The following is a 13157-nucleotide window of genomic DNA, read 5'->3' on the forward strand; positions in this document are numbered from 1 at the left end:
ATCTAATCTAACCTAATAAGAAGGAAATAACAAATACATATACATGTAGAAGGAGATGAAAGTGCTACGGAAATTGTTGTAGTTTCTTAGCTTATAAACATTGGTATGTGATGTTACATGCGAGAGGATAACAATTATAAATATAGTTCTATTTAAATAATAATAGTATAAATAAACTTTAAAACTAATTATGCAGTACCGTGAACTACTTGAATTTTAGTTGATGAGAGATCGCCACGTTGTGTCCTCATATCGCAGTCGTTTGTTTTAATTTTCCTTTTTTATAATTTTCAGAATGATTTTATCTATTTAATTTGTTTGGTGGATTTTACAAATACCCCGTCCACATTATGTGCATTTGTAGATCTGTATTGTTTCAGGGTTCAACCTCTGGGGCGAACATTATTTGTCTCACTAATTTGTTTGGTTTTTACATATACACCATTCATCTTGTATACATTTATAAATTTGGCATTTAATAATTTCATCCTGCTTATATTTCAATTTAAACTATATTCTTATCTTCATATTATGTATATCCAATAAGAATTCATCAATTTATCAACTTACACTTACTTAAATGTATATCTTCATACTATGTATATTCTTGTAATTTTAAATAACTATCTATATTCTTATCTTCATACTATGTTTATATTTTAATTTATCAACTTACTCTTACTTAATGGATTTGTATTTGAATTTCAAGGGTATTTTTATCTACTAAAAGGTTTTTCCGAATTCGTACTTTTAAAGGGAGTATGAAGTATGACTTGATCTTTACAATTAGATAAATTGATTTTAGAGTCCAAATCATGGGACCGACTATGTACAGTTGATGTACATTTATAATAGTCATTGACCTTGGTTAGAATCTCAAAACTTAACATGTATCATTTTGTCCCATGTACGGTCCCATGAATTTTGGGTCAAAAAAGTACTCTCCCAATAATAACATACACCCAAAAAAATTCTTACCGATATAAAAGTACTGCCTTCTTTAATTGTGGAGATGATTTAGACCCTCTCTGATCTCAATTATTCATGAACCGCTTCAATAAAATCTTTCCTATTCCTAAACAAAATAATGGTATAAAAACAACAAGATGCGTTAATTGATAATCTCAGATTTATTGCTAACACAATTTTTTGGTCAGTCCCCAGTAAATAGACTGCAAGTCTGCAATTGACATCCGTATGCAAAATGAAAAAAAGAACACGACCTTAGGATCTACTTATTCCCCCTTGAGTCATTATAAAACTAAAAATAAAAGGTATTCACGTATCAGCGAGATTCACGTATATCAAGTTCCTACTCAATATTTGACCCATCCCAATACATATAACAACCCTGACCTTTAATCATAATGACAAAGGAAAGCAGAAAAATGAATGTTTTTCTTTGATACAAAATGGAGAAATTACTACACACAAAGCAAAACAACAAAGCATCTCTTAACATTCAAATCAAACCTCAAACCCCAACGATTAAAAGATTTCAAATACAACCAACAATCTACACTCCACAATCCAAATCTGTTCACAAATCTCCTGACACTGATGATTACGTTTGAAACAATCAACAACAATCATATACCAAACCTTAGCACTCTATTGAACACTAGCTACAATCTCAGTTTCAGTGCCAGCTTCCTCTGAACCTGACAGCCCTTGGTAGCTCTCAGTTTTCTCAGCCTTGAACATATCACCACTCTCCAAACTCAACAACTTCTCCTTAGCCTCTCCTTTGAGCAGCTCCACAACCTCAAGCATTGTGGGTCTCTTCTCCGGTTCATTCTGAGAACAAACAAGGGCAACAATCACCATCCTCTTCAACTCCTCTCTAATAAAAACCCCATCGAGCTTGGGATCAGCCATTTCTTCAAACTTCCTCTCTTGAGCCAGTGGAAGCGCCCAATCTGTGATAGTTCTCTTCAATGTTGGGCTTCTTTTCTCTATGGGCTTCTTTCCACTGGCGAGTTCTAGAAGAAGTATACCGAAACTGTACACATCACAGCTTTCTGAGGCTTTACCGAACATGGCATATTCAGGTGCGAGGTAGCCAAGAGTGCCTTTGACTCTTGTGGTCACATGAGTTGCACCATCTGGGATGAGCTTGGCAAATCCGAAATCAGCTACTCGTGCTTGGAAATCTGAGTCCAGTAAGACGTTGCTTGCCTTCACGTCTCTGTGGATTATGTGAGGCGTGGCGTGGTGGTGGAGATAACTGAAAAGGATGGGGAATGGGGGGAAAATTATTACGTTCTGAAGTGAAGACGATAAAGAAACAAGCATTGAATTTAAGATACACTCTCAGTACTATATGAAATTAGCCACAAAACCCTAAAGAATTTGGACAGTTCCCACCACCCAAGTTTTGGGGGTTTTATGAAATTTACCCTTTTTCTGGCACTTGATCCTTTTATGTCCAAGTGGAGTTATCTCTTTGTTATATGTAACTACACTGGGTTTATGTTCAACACTAATAAAAGAATAGGTCTATGTAACATAGTAAAATATATGGAGATTGGTCTGCGGCACGCCAACTTCACATGCCAACCATGCGAAAGATACATATAACAGAAAAATAACTTTGTTTGCGCACCAGGAGGTTCAAGTGCTAATAAAAATTTTTAGCGGTAATAAGTGGCCAACTCTCTATAATACAAGAGGTGCATCGGGAATTAATCCAAACATTAAGTAGGTTGTATATGTCATGAATGAAAAACCATCCAATGGACTCTGTCGATTGCAGAATTGATCCACTAAGTGGTTGAAGACGCTCGAAAAAGTATACAAGTCTGCGTCAATTATTCAGTGGACAAGGATTGCTGTTTAGCTTCTTCTCATCAGCATGGCTCTTCTTTGAAGTCCAAGAGCAATATATCAATGGCATGTTTTAGTTTCATGGAAGAAAGTTTTCGGTCCAAAATTACAAAGTTGAAAATTTTTAAGCCGTACCTAAGATGTTTAGAGTTACATTTTCAGATAAGTCACTCCAAATTATGCAGTTTTTGATATTCATAGATTCCATAAGAACAAAAGAAACAAAGAGAGGGAGGCAAGAGTTAAGAGTTTCTGGACTTACGCAACGCCCTCAGCAGATCCTATTGCAATATTCATGCGCTTGGGCCAGTCCAAGAGGCACTCAGCTGAATGCTGCCCATGAAGATGTGACAGCAAACTTAAATTAGGCATGTAGTCATACACTATCAGACGCTCTTGCCCTTCAGCACAGAATCCACGTAAGCTCAGAAGGTTTTTATGCCTCACTCTGCCTAAAATCTCAACCTCGACAGCAAACTCCATCTCAGCTTTGTTGCTCCAAACTTTGAGTCTTTTAACAGCAATCTACAGGAATTTATGTATAGAAGTTAGTAGGGAAGGAGATGAGTTAAAATATGTGACTAAATAGCAAACTTCATTGTGTTAGAACAACATTAACATGAGAATCAAATAGGCTACTAAGAAAAAAAAATAATTTTATTTTGAGACTTTGGTTTTTTAAATCCTGCAGCAAAAACAGAACTCATTACCTGTGGTAGATCACTCAAATCACAAAATAAGCAATTACGCCACCAAATAATGCCCCAGAAACATATGAGTTAAATAGTCAAAGTCAGATTGCAATCTGGAAACTGGCATTCGAGAGTAAAATGAGATGTCCTTCCTTTTTTTCCCCGATCCTTCATCGAGTTATAGTTGCGCTTTTTGTGTAGTTTGCCTTCCTACATTTGTCTGAATGTAGTCAGGGCCCCCCTTTACGTCTTCTATATTATCAGTAAGAAACATCTTTTATATTATTATTAAGAAACACCTACATTAGATGCCCTTTAAAATTTTCAGTGAGCATTAATTATCATCGATACAGCAAGCTCAATCTCGGTTTGCAGCATAACATTTATCTGATACCACATGAACAAAGATTTTGCAAGCTTCCAGATATACAAGAAATCATCTCATTCTCAGATACTTACAACAAAATGACTGTATCGCCACCCGACAATTATCAACTTACGAACTTCGGCGTAAAGTGGTTATCTGATATGGTATTAGAGTACATGCTGTTTAAAGATCCTTGGTTCAAATCTTATACTTAACCATTTAGAAGTAGCACATTTTGCACTATGCACCATCCGTAGACTCCTCCCATGTGGAATCCATTTATGTCTCACTTTTGAGTGCCTTTCCTCATGGTCCGTGTGAAGAGTGTGAACCTTTATAGTGTTGCCTATGATCCATCAGCTTACACTTTTGGATAAAATGGTACTTAGCAGATAAAATTCCGCACGCTCTGCATAGGATGGTTGTTTGAAAAACCAAGAAACTTCCAGGCCTATAGTTCATGAAGCAAGCAGACAAGACTTTCAATCCCATCTTTTCTGCTAAAGAGTTAATCTTATTTCACACAGGAAGCGTACATAACCTGCTGATATTATCCATCAAGCTTAAATCAATGGAACAAACAATCACTGTTTTCAATAGCCAGCACCCTAACCGTCAACAATCACTGTTACTATTGTATGACAAAACTGGAACTTGACATGACTATGTAGCCAAACACAAAAGATTAGGGGAGACCATCAACAACTCTCAATCAATCTTAATCATAGTCCAATTATAATTTTGGTTCAATCATAATTAAATGTTTGTAGTGTTTCTTATAACCAATCAGGCTATACTTTCCGAGAAAATGATCAGGTAGCAAGTACAATCCCACATACTGTGCATAGGATGGGATTTCACCATTTCAAAAACCATGTGAATTCCAGGCTCGTAGCTCACGGAGCAAGCAGACAAGACTTTCGATCCCATTTTCTACTGAACGATATATCGTATCTCACACAAGAATCATACAGTAACTTATGTTGGAAACTTATTCATGAAAAGGCAATTTTGCCTTTGTGAATAGTCCCATCGAAATCGAGATGAATAGTAAAGGGTATATAATGGCTTCTCTCCTTATGGGGCTTTGAACTAGTTTGTTCTTGGTTTTGTGGGCGTTTGGGCGGTTCTACCACATCGGCGGCTGCGGCGCGTGGCGGCCAGCTCGCCGCGCCTCGCCACGGCCCGCACGCCAGCGCCTCGCGCCGCGACGCCGCAGCCTGCACACTTTGCTTCTCAAGCGCTTATTTTTGCACTGTTTTAACACATTTTGTAACGGCTGGGGCATGCGGGTAACGGAAAGCATTAAACCGTGGTAACGGGTCGCCTTGGATTCAGCGGGGTTACACTTTCATACCGTATAAAAGGGGCTTGGAGCTTCATTCCGAATCCACCAACGAAGAGGATCTACTTTGCTCAAACTCTCTCTCATTCTCTAAGCTGCTCTTAATCGCAAGAAATTTTGCGCTACATTTTACTGCACCGTTTCCTTCTGAGCTGAGGCAATGAGCTCTGTGTCTCAACCCGAGTGCAGAGGGCCGGCCGATTCGGGGGCGTTCTTATCCCCTAGCGGGCAGAGAGGAAAAACTACGCAGGGCGATAGGCGGGTCTCTTAATCTTGTCATTATGGGCCAGTGATATCACCGACTGCTCCCAATCAGCGCTGAATCTAACCCTTAATTTGTTTATATTATTATGTGGTTTTGATAGCAATCTAGTAAAGCATTTAATAATTCTTGCTTGTTAAATTAATTAGGTTGTATATAGTTAATAAAAATTTACCTAATTGTTTTAAATAATAATAATAATGAAAAAATTTACTGTTCATCCGTGATACTGTTCACCCGAATTTTATATATTTTGTTGTATTAGTTAATTGTTTTAATTTGTTGCATCTAAATTAGTTAAAAAAAATTTATTTCTTTGCCCTACTTCTGCCTGCTCAATTCAGTATCTGTCATAAAAAACAAATCTTTAAGTGAACGCGTTCAAGTTATTCTTGGATTAGTTGGTGTCTTAAGGAAAGGTTGAAGGCGGTTGGTAAACCCGCTCTGCAAGAAACGAGGTACTTAATCATCATTGATCAAACTCTAGTACTATACTTACCTGGCGCCCAACTACCCGAGTAAAACTTAATCTTTTCATTTTTACGAGTTTTTGGTAAGAGCAGGTTTATAAGTTTCTGGTCTAGTAATATGACAAAATCTTTATTTATATCAGATTCATCTACCTAGACTAGTTAACTTAAATTGGACTTATGACAATTCTGCCACAGTTTCAAAAAGTGTCCAGAAAACCTGAGAAGCTTCACACGGTGTTAACTATAAACGGTGGGCTATCAGGATGAATACTGGCTTACTACCTTAGTTTTTAATTGCTATTGACACTTCTGAGTCATCTTCTTATGGTTCTCGAACCTTTGACTCCTGATGCCTGCTCACCTGCTCCTTATCCACTGTTCCTTTTACGGGTTCTGGTGCCTCGCCCTCCTTTTCTAGCTCTATGAAACCCAGAAGAAATCAACGTTATCATTGTTGTCATAGGATTCTTAGTGCCACTTGTCAGACAACCTTTCATGACATATAATTATGAGTTAAAAAGTGCCCAAAAGAACTATGGAATGCTCTTGAAGCCAGAAGTCATGGGCTATGATGATGCGAATTCTGGGGCGTTTCAAGCACCTCCTCCATCATTCAGTAATTCACAATGGCGTTGATTGAGCAAGCCCATATTAATGAACAAATTCTGAATTCCGCTAGATATTCCTCCGTCATCTCCATCAAAAAGGAAACACTTTTACTGTACGATTATAAAGTTCTCCGTGTTGTTGAGTAAACTTCCTCCCTCCTGTGTAGATTGGCTGGGATGCTCCGACCCAAGCCAAGGCAGATCTAACTTAATGAAGCCTGCAGGCTATTCGTATGAAGACGCAGGCTAGGCAAAATCCGAAATATCAAGATGAAACAAAAGGCCTAAAAGTAAACTTGTGTAGAGGATAAGGCCTATCTAAGAATTTCAAACCCAAAGGGAAGCAATCAAGAAAAACTCAACAATCTTTCAACAAATCTTCAACAAATCCTTTCCTCAAGACCAAATCCAATTCTTCCTAAGCCATCAAGTCTGTGCAGAAGGTTTCTGCTTTGTTGTGTAGAACGCCGCCAAACCCAAGCCCGATGGCTCACACTGGTTTCTTTCGGAAGAAAGGAACGCCAAACCTCCCCCTAAAGAAGACTGGATCCAACTAAAGTTAATATGATTGAAATGCAATCAACCTCGCTTCAGGTTAAGCCTGCTTCATGCTCATCTTGTAAAATTCCTCTAACTTCTTCCAGCTGATTGGTATTTGATTCCGCGAGGAGAATATGCACGGTCTGCTAATGACCGGCTCTTGGTTTTTCAAATTATCAGGCATCCACTGTGGAGAGAGCAATAAGGCTTAGCAGATGACTCACTAATTCAATAATAGGACATGACGTATAGAGCTCACAATGACTTCTGGCGGAAGTTCTTTCATCTGCAAGGCGCTATTATCGATGTCCTTCTGCTCCGTCCGCAAATCTTGATTAGTGAATCTCTTCTTCTTCGAGCTGCGTTATCAGGATTGTAAAAGAATCAGAATAAATTTGTGATTACAAAGAGTAATATTTTCCTAGGAAAAGGTTTGATCTGTAATGCCTTTTCAAACTGCAATGCTATCAATTCCAGTTCTAATGAAATTTCTGAGTCTCTGATATCAAATTTGGTTGAGTCTTTCGGTGATGTTTAGGCACTGGACGACTTGGACCAGTTCTCGTCCATACCTTGCAGCAGAATGGTAATTAAACTCGATTCCTAAATCTTCGTCATGTCCTCATCTAAATGTGAATCTGTGTTCAAGGCAAACACACTAAAAACCCTTCAGTCTATAACTAGAAACTCTGAACCCCTCGAATTAATTCATAGCTGATGTGGTGACTCTAACGAGTTCTCACCGCGGGCGGCTAGGAGATATTTTGTGACTTTATAGACGTCACTCCATGATATTGTTACACCTATCTGCTGCAAAACTAAGATGAAGGCCTTAGATAGGTCTTAAGGGTGTTCAAAGCTGAATCTAGAACCAACTTGACAGGAAAGATCAAGATTCTAAATCTCGAGCGTGCGCGGGGAGATAGCCTCAATCATATGACTGAATATTCCGAAGAACAACGGTATTAGTTCATGAGGTTATGCCGCTCCCTATACACCACAGGTCTAACGTGGTAGCCTGAGCGAAAGAATAGAACCCTAATGGACATGGTGAAACTGTTGATGTTACTCAGTTCAGGAGCAGCTGAAAATCTCTGGCGGGTGAAGCTCTTCTTCTGGCTTGCCATCTTCTCAATAGGATTCCCGAAATATTCCGATACAATCCTATGAATATTGGAGGGGAATCTCCTAATCCTAAATTTCTCTCCGGGTTTGGGGTTGCTGTGGCTAAAGTAGCTATTCGCGCGAACGCTAAGAGAGAAAAGATTGGTTTGCTAAGACTGTAGATCGCGCTTTTATTGCGATGATCACTGATAGCCAATGGTACAGATTTTTAGTACATGCAAATCTGAATCAGGACATATCCAACAATACGATATTGAAGGCAAGAATGCGTCATACTTGAAAAAAATCTTTTCCTTTCAAATCTAAAATCTCAGAAAATCCCAGATCATCCACTTCGTTCTGATGCTTTCCATCTTCCATTCTTTTCAACCCTCTTGTATTGAACCTCGAAGAAAGCAAAAGGGTAGAATCGAAAAGGATTTTTGCGTAGCAAACTTGTCTTACTTTCTTGCCTTGAAGGTGATCCAAGCCTCATTCCGAGAAGCAATGGATTCACCGCTGAATCTCTTTCTGGAAAGAACCATGATAATGCAAATTAAATCTATCATGAAAGATCATCTTGGAGACTCAGGACTTACGCTCCACGGTTGTAAACCTATTTGGTGATAAGTGCGATATTCAAGAAGAAACGTCAGAGCTGATGGTTCATAGATAAATTTAAAGCTGAGATTAGTAGCGCTACATGCTTTACTCAACAAAGGGCATTGATTATTTTGATACAGTATTCTCCTGTATGCCCGATATCAACTATCCGACGTATTACTAGCCTTGCTGTTATCATAAAGCCTTATCATACAGTCAGATGGATGTCAGAGCTTCTCCTGAAGGTGATTTAGATCAAAATGCTATATTGCACCAACCCATAAGGCCTCATTGCCAAGGCGTCAGGAAACAAGGTCTGTAGCTTGCTTAAATAGCTTTGTATGGTCTCTTAACAAGCTCCAAAACAATGGCACCCGAATTTGACAACGTATGAACATATGGCTTCACCTGTGAATGAAAGATAAATGGTCTATTCTAAAAGTGATAAAAACAATGGCTATGTTCATTCTCTGCTCTCTATCGTGATGAGTATCCTTTGCTTTGGAAAAACTTGAATTAATTTCAAAGGTTAAGGATTTATCTTTCAAAATTTTGCATATGAAAGACTTAGGTCTTGCAAGACATCATACTTGGAATGAAAAATCTCTTAGGAGACAGCTAGCAGGAATATCTTGAGTCTTCCATAGCATTGATAAAATGTTAATCAAATTAACTTTCATAACTCTAAACCTGTTTCCACACTTATGATTCTTCTAAACGTTAAGAAGAATGAAGGTGAACTGTCTCCCAATCTAAATTTCTCAGATGATTGGATCTTTCGTTTACATATCGCAACGCAACCAGACCTGATTATAGCTTATGCTGTATGCGAGACCTGAGTCTCGTATACTAGCAACTCTAGGCAAAAGGATCATTGGCTGCTCTTAGAAAGCAGTATCTCAATATCTAAAAGGCACAATTGACTATTGCTTGAACTTACACTGCTTAGCCCTTGATGCCCTATAGAAGGGATATCGACGCCAATTGGGTCGCAGCGGATATCTCAACAGTGTAAAGTACAGTCTGGATATGTATTTCTTTTGGTGGTACTGGCTTGTATCTGAAATCATGGTAAAGCAATACAATAATTTGCCCGACCGAGCACCTATGGAATCTGAGCCGCTAGATTGCTCTGATTACTACTTGCAGCAGAAGCGCGAATGCGTAAAAAGATCTTCCTATGCTGAACTGTCCTTTGGTCCATAAAACCCTCTCTCCCTATTTCCATCATTCTGATTGCTAGAATCTAGCATAGCAGCTTCTAAAGCAAGTACATGTAAATAAAAAACTGACAGACACAGTTTCATGCATCATAAGCTGTACAACGCCTATTAGGCCAGGGCGCAAGGTTGTGATCTTGGACTTTGTAAAGTCTGAGAAAAATTTGCTGACTCTTTTGCACTAAGGGCTTATTCAGGAGTATGGTTCTGGATTCATCGAGGGAGATGGGGGTTATAGCCCATAAATGAGGTCACTGACAGCGGCAACTCAACCCTTATTTGGAGACGTAGCTCCAATATGCGGTTTCAATGTGGTAGAGAAACAAGCGGACCAAGTGCATCTCTGTGCGTGTGACATCAGCTTAGATATATTATAATATCATTTGTAGCATTTCCTTACTACCCCTTCTCTATGGTGACGATGCTCTTAATGATTACAGCTGGCCTAGGCTGAGTTTTTACCTTATAAGTTCCAACGCGTGTGTTGTGGGGGTTTATTAAATAAACAGCTTTAGGTACCCTTTGAGGACTTACCGGTACGGTGAGAGAGAACGCGTGATGGCGCGGTGGGGGCAGGCAGGGCTGACCCAGAAACTCTGCATGAGTCGGTTGTTTGTGCAGATTGGCTTTAACTGCTCACCGTTAGCCTCAATGATGCAACGTATTGCTGTGTGTTTTTATCAATTACCTGATCCAAGGGAGCCTGAATTCAAGGCCTAGTCCGCATTATGTCTCAGGGCGATAACTCAGCTAAAGGAAAGGCTTCAAAGCGAAAGCTACCTCTCCCGAATTAGATACGAAAGGGTGCCAAACCTATTTTATTCTGTGATTTATTTTTGTTTATTATTTTCAGTCACATATGTCTTTTGGAGGACTCGTTGGCAAACTTTTCATGAAAAGGCATTTTGCCTTGGTGAATAGTCCCACATCGCCGGGGAAAAATGAGATGATAGTAAAGGGTATATATGTTTCTCTTATTGGGCTTGGAATAGTGTTTTGGGTTTTGTGGCGTTTGGCGGTTCTAACTCCACACGCAGCCGCGCGCAACGGCACGCCACCGCGTCTCGCCGCCCGCAGCCACGCGCGCCTGCCTCGCCCGAGCCACCGCGCCGGACACTTTTGACCTTTAAGCCTTTATTTGTGGCGACGTTTTACACATTTTGAACGGCTGCATGCGGGTAAGGAAGATTAACCGTGCGTAACGGTCCCCTTGGATTCAGCGGTGGGTTACATCTTTCACACGCTATAAAAGGAGGCTTGGAGCTCATTCAGAATCACACTAAACAAGAGCGAACACTTTCTAAACTCTCTTCTCCTCTACTTCTCTTACCTCAAGCAAATTTCGGCCTACATTTTACTGGGCAGTAACCGTTTCAGCTGAGCATAGCTCTGTGTCTCCGCCGAGTGCAGAGCGCCCGGCCGATTCCGGGGGTTTCACCGCTAGGGGCAGGAGGACAAAACTACGCCAGGGCGAGTAGGCGGTCCTTAATCATTCTAGGACAGTTGATATCACAACTGCTCCCAATCATAGCCTGATTTTCTAACTCCTTAAATTTTGTTTTATATTATTATGTTTTGATAGCGCAACTTGAAGCTCAAGGATTTTATCCATCAAGAATATATCCACGGATAAATGCAATCGAGCACTAGTTCCAATTGCTTCTGTACCTAAACTTTAACTATTACTGTTCTACTCAGCCTCAATATGATATATATATATATATATATATACTATATAGAGAAAAATGGTATGCCCTGGGGTACACAACACTAAATTATGCAATATGTAGTGATTGCTCATATTCTCATCCACATTATTCCTAACACTACCCGCAACCCTGTGAATGTGAGCCCGATTTCAATGAGTGGAGGCGAACATGTCACGTCACTTCAGCACAATTTTTATGTTGGTACGCAAACATACCCATTTCATTCTCTCTCCTCTCTCTCTTCTCTTCTCTAATATATATATATATATATATAGTATATTAATATATGATTATATATATATTATGTTATATATATATATATATATATTTCCTCGAATTTCACGTATTCATATGATCGAATTCTTTTCAAAGAAAAATAAGAAAAAACACCTAAAATTAATAAAAAGGGGGAAAGAGAGAGAGATCCAAAACCTGAGATCCATCCCAGAGCTGGCCCCAATAAACGCTCCCAAACCCTCCCTCTCCCAACTTGTTATCATAATTGAAATTGTTCGTCGCCGAATGCAGCTCTTTAAGCGAAAACACCCTCCATCCCGTCGAATTCTTCTTCGCCTTCTGGCTCCTGCATCAAAATCGAATCTTTTTTACTCTCAACCAACCAAATCGATCCAAAAACAAGAAGAAAACCCAAGAATCCTTCGAATTAACCATCAAATACCTATCAGAATCAGCTCCGCAGCACAAGATCGACCGAATCCCCATCTGCTTCGAGAACAAGCTGATCAAGTTCGAAGCTTTTGCTCCTCTTCAGTGTTCATCAGCTCGAAACTTTCGCTGCGGTTTCTTTCAAAGGAAGCCAGTGAAAGTCGAAAGCGAGAGAAAAAGAGAGAGCAGTGACGGATAATTTTTCGCTGTCGGATTCTGATACACATGGACTGCGTTATGTTGACTCGCGGAGTAATTTAAGAAAAGTGGCAGGGTCCTACGTGTCGGCCTTCGAGTGGTGGGTTTGAATTTACAGTGGACTTTAAAGGTCCGTAACCGTTGATTTTTTTTTTAAGTGAGGATGACGTCAGTGCGTTGGTTGGAGCGGGAGCAGGATCAGGATAAGTTTTAACAGCGGAGTGGTATAAAGATGGGTTATGATTCTTATGAACTTTTGATGATTTCATCGGTCTTGAGACTAATGAGGTTTCCGCTGCGGATCCGGGTCGGGTTCGATAGTCCAGCTGTAGCATTTGTTGTGCCCCTCGCGGTATAGTGGGCCCATTTATAGTTGAGATTTCTTTTTTTTGGGTCAACGTGGCAGCTGTCCAAAATCCCATCAACTTCCACCTGGCATCAAATTTCAAAGGACAAAAAACCAATGTCGTATGGATGAATCCCTAAATTATAAAAAAATAATATATTTTTAGGTTTTGTGAAATCATCTCTTTTGTTTCAACTT

At 39.5% G+C, this 13157-nt stretch overlaps 1 protein-coding gene across 1 annotated transcript; it reads right to left on the reverse strand.

Moving 5' to 3' along the window:
- Nucleotides 1383-12621, reverse strand: LOC109841144 (PTI1-like tyrosine-protein kinase At3g15890). Its single transcript, XM_020410020.1, has 4 exons — nucleotides 12429-12621; nucleotides 12182-12332; nucleotides 3089-3351; nucleotides 1383-2227 (listed from the first exon to the last, which is right to left on the reverse strand). Exons 1-4 carry the CDS (start codon nucleotides 12470-12472, stop codon nucleotides 1612-1614), a joined length of 1074 nt encoding a protein of 357 aa, XP_020265609.1. The 5' UTR covers nucleotides 12473-12621; the 3' UTR covers nucleotides 1383-1611.

Source organism: Asparagus officinalis, chromosome 5 (genome assembly GCF_001876935.1).
Source record: "Asparagus officinalis chromosome 5, Aspof.V1, whole genome shotgun sequence".
NCBI classification, from domain to species: domain Eukaryota; kingdom Viridiplantae; phylum Streptophyta; class Magnoliopsida; order Asparagales; family Asparagaceae; genus Asparagus; species Asparagus officinalis.

Excerpts from the sequence above, each read along its gene's own strand:
- LOC109841144 (XM_020410020.1), bottom strand. The coding sequence starts at position 12,472 with ATGGGGATTCGGTCGATCTTGTGCTGCGGAGCTGATTCTGATAG. Across the intron at positions 3,352-12,181 it reads AGCTCTGGGATGGATCTCAG|ATTGCTGTTAAAAGACTCAA; the intron begins GTTTTGGATCTC and ends AAATTCCTGTAG. Across the intron at positions 2,228-3,088 it reads GGATCTGCTGAGGGCGTTGC|TTATCTCCACCACCACGCCA; the intron begins GTAAGTCCAGAA and ends CATCCTTTTCAG.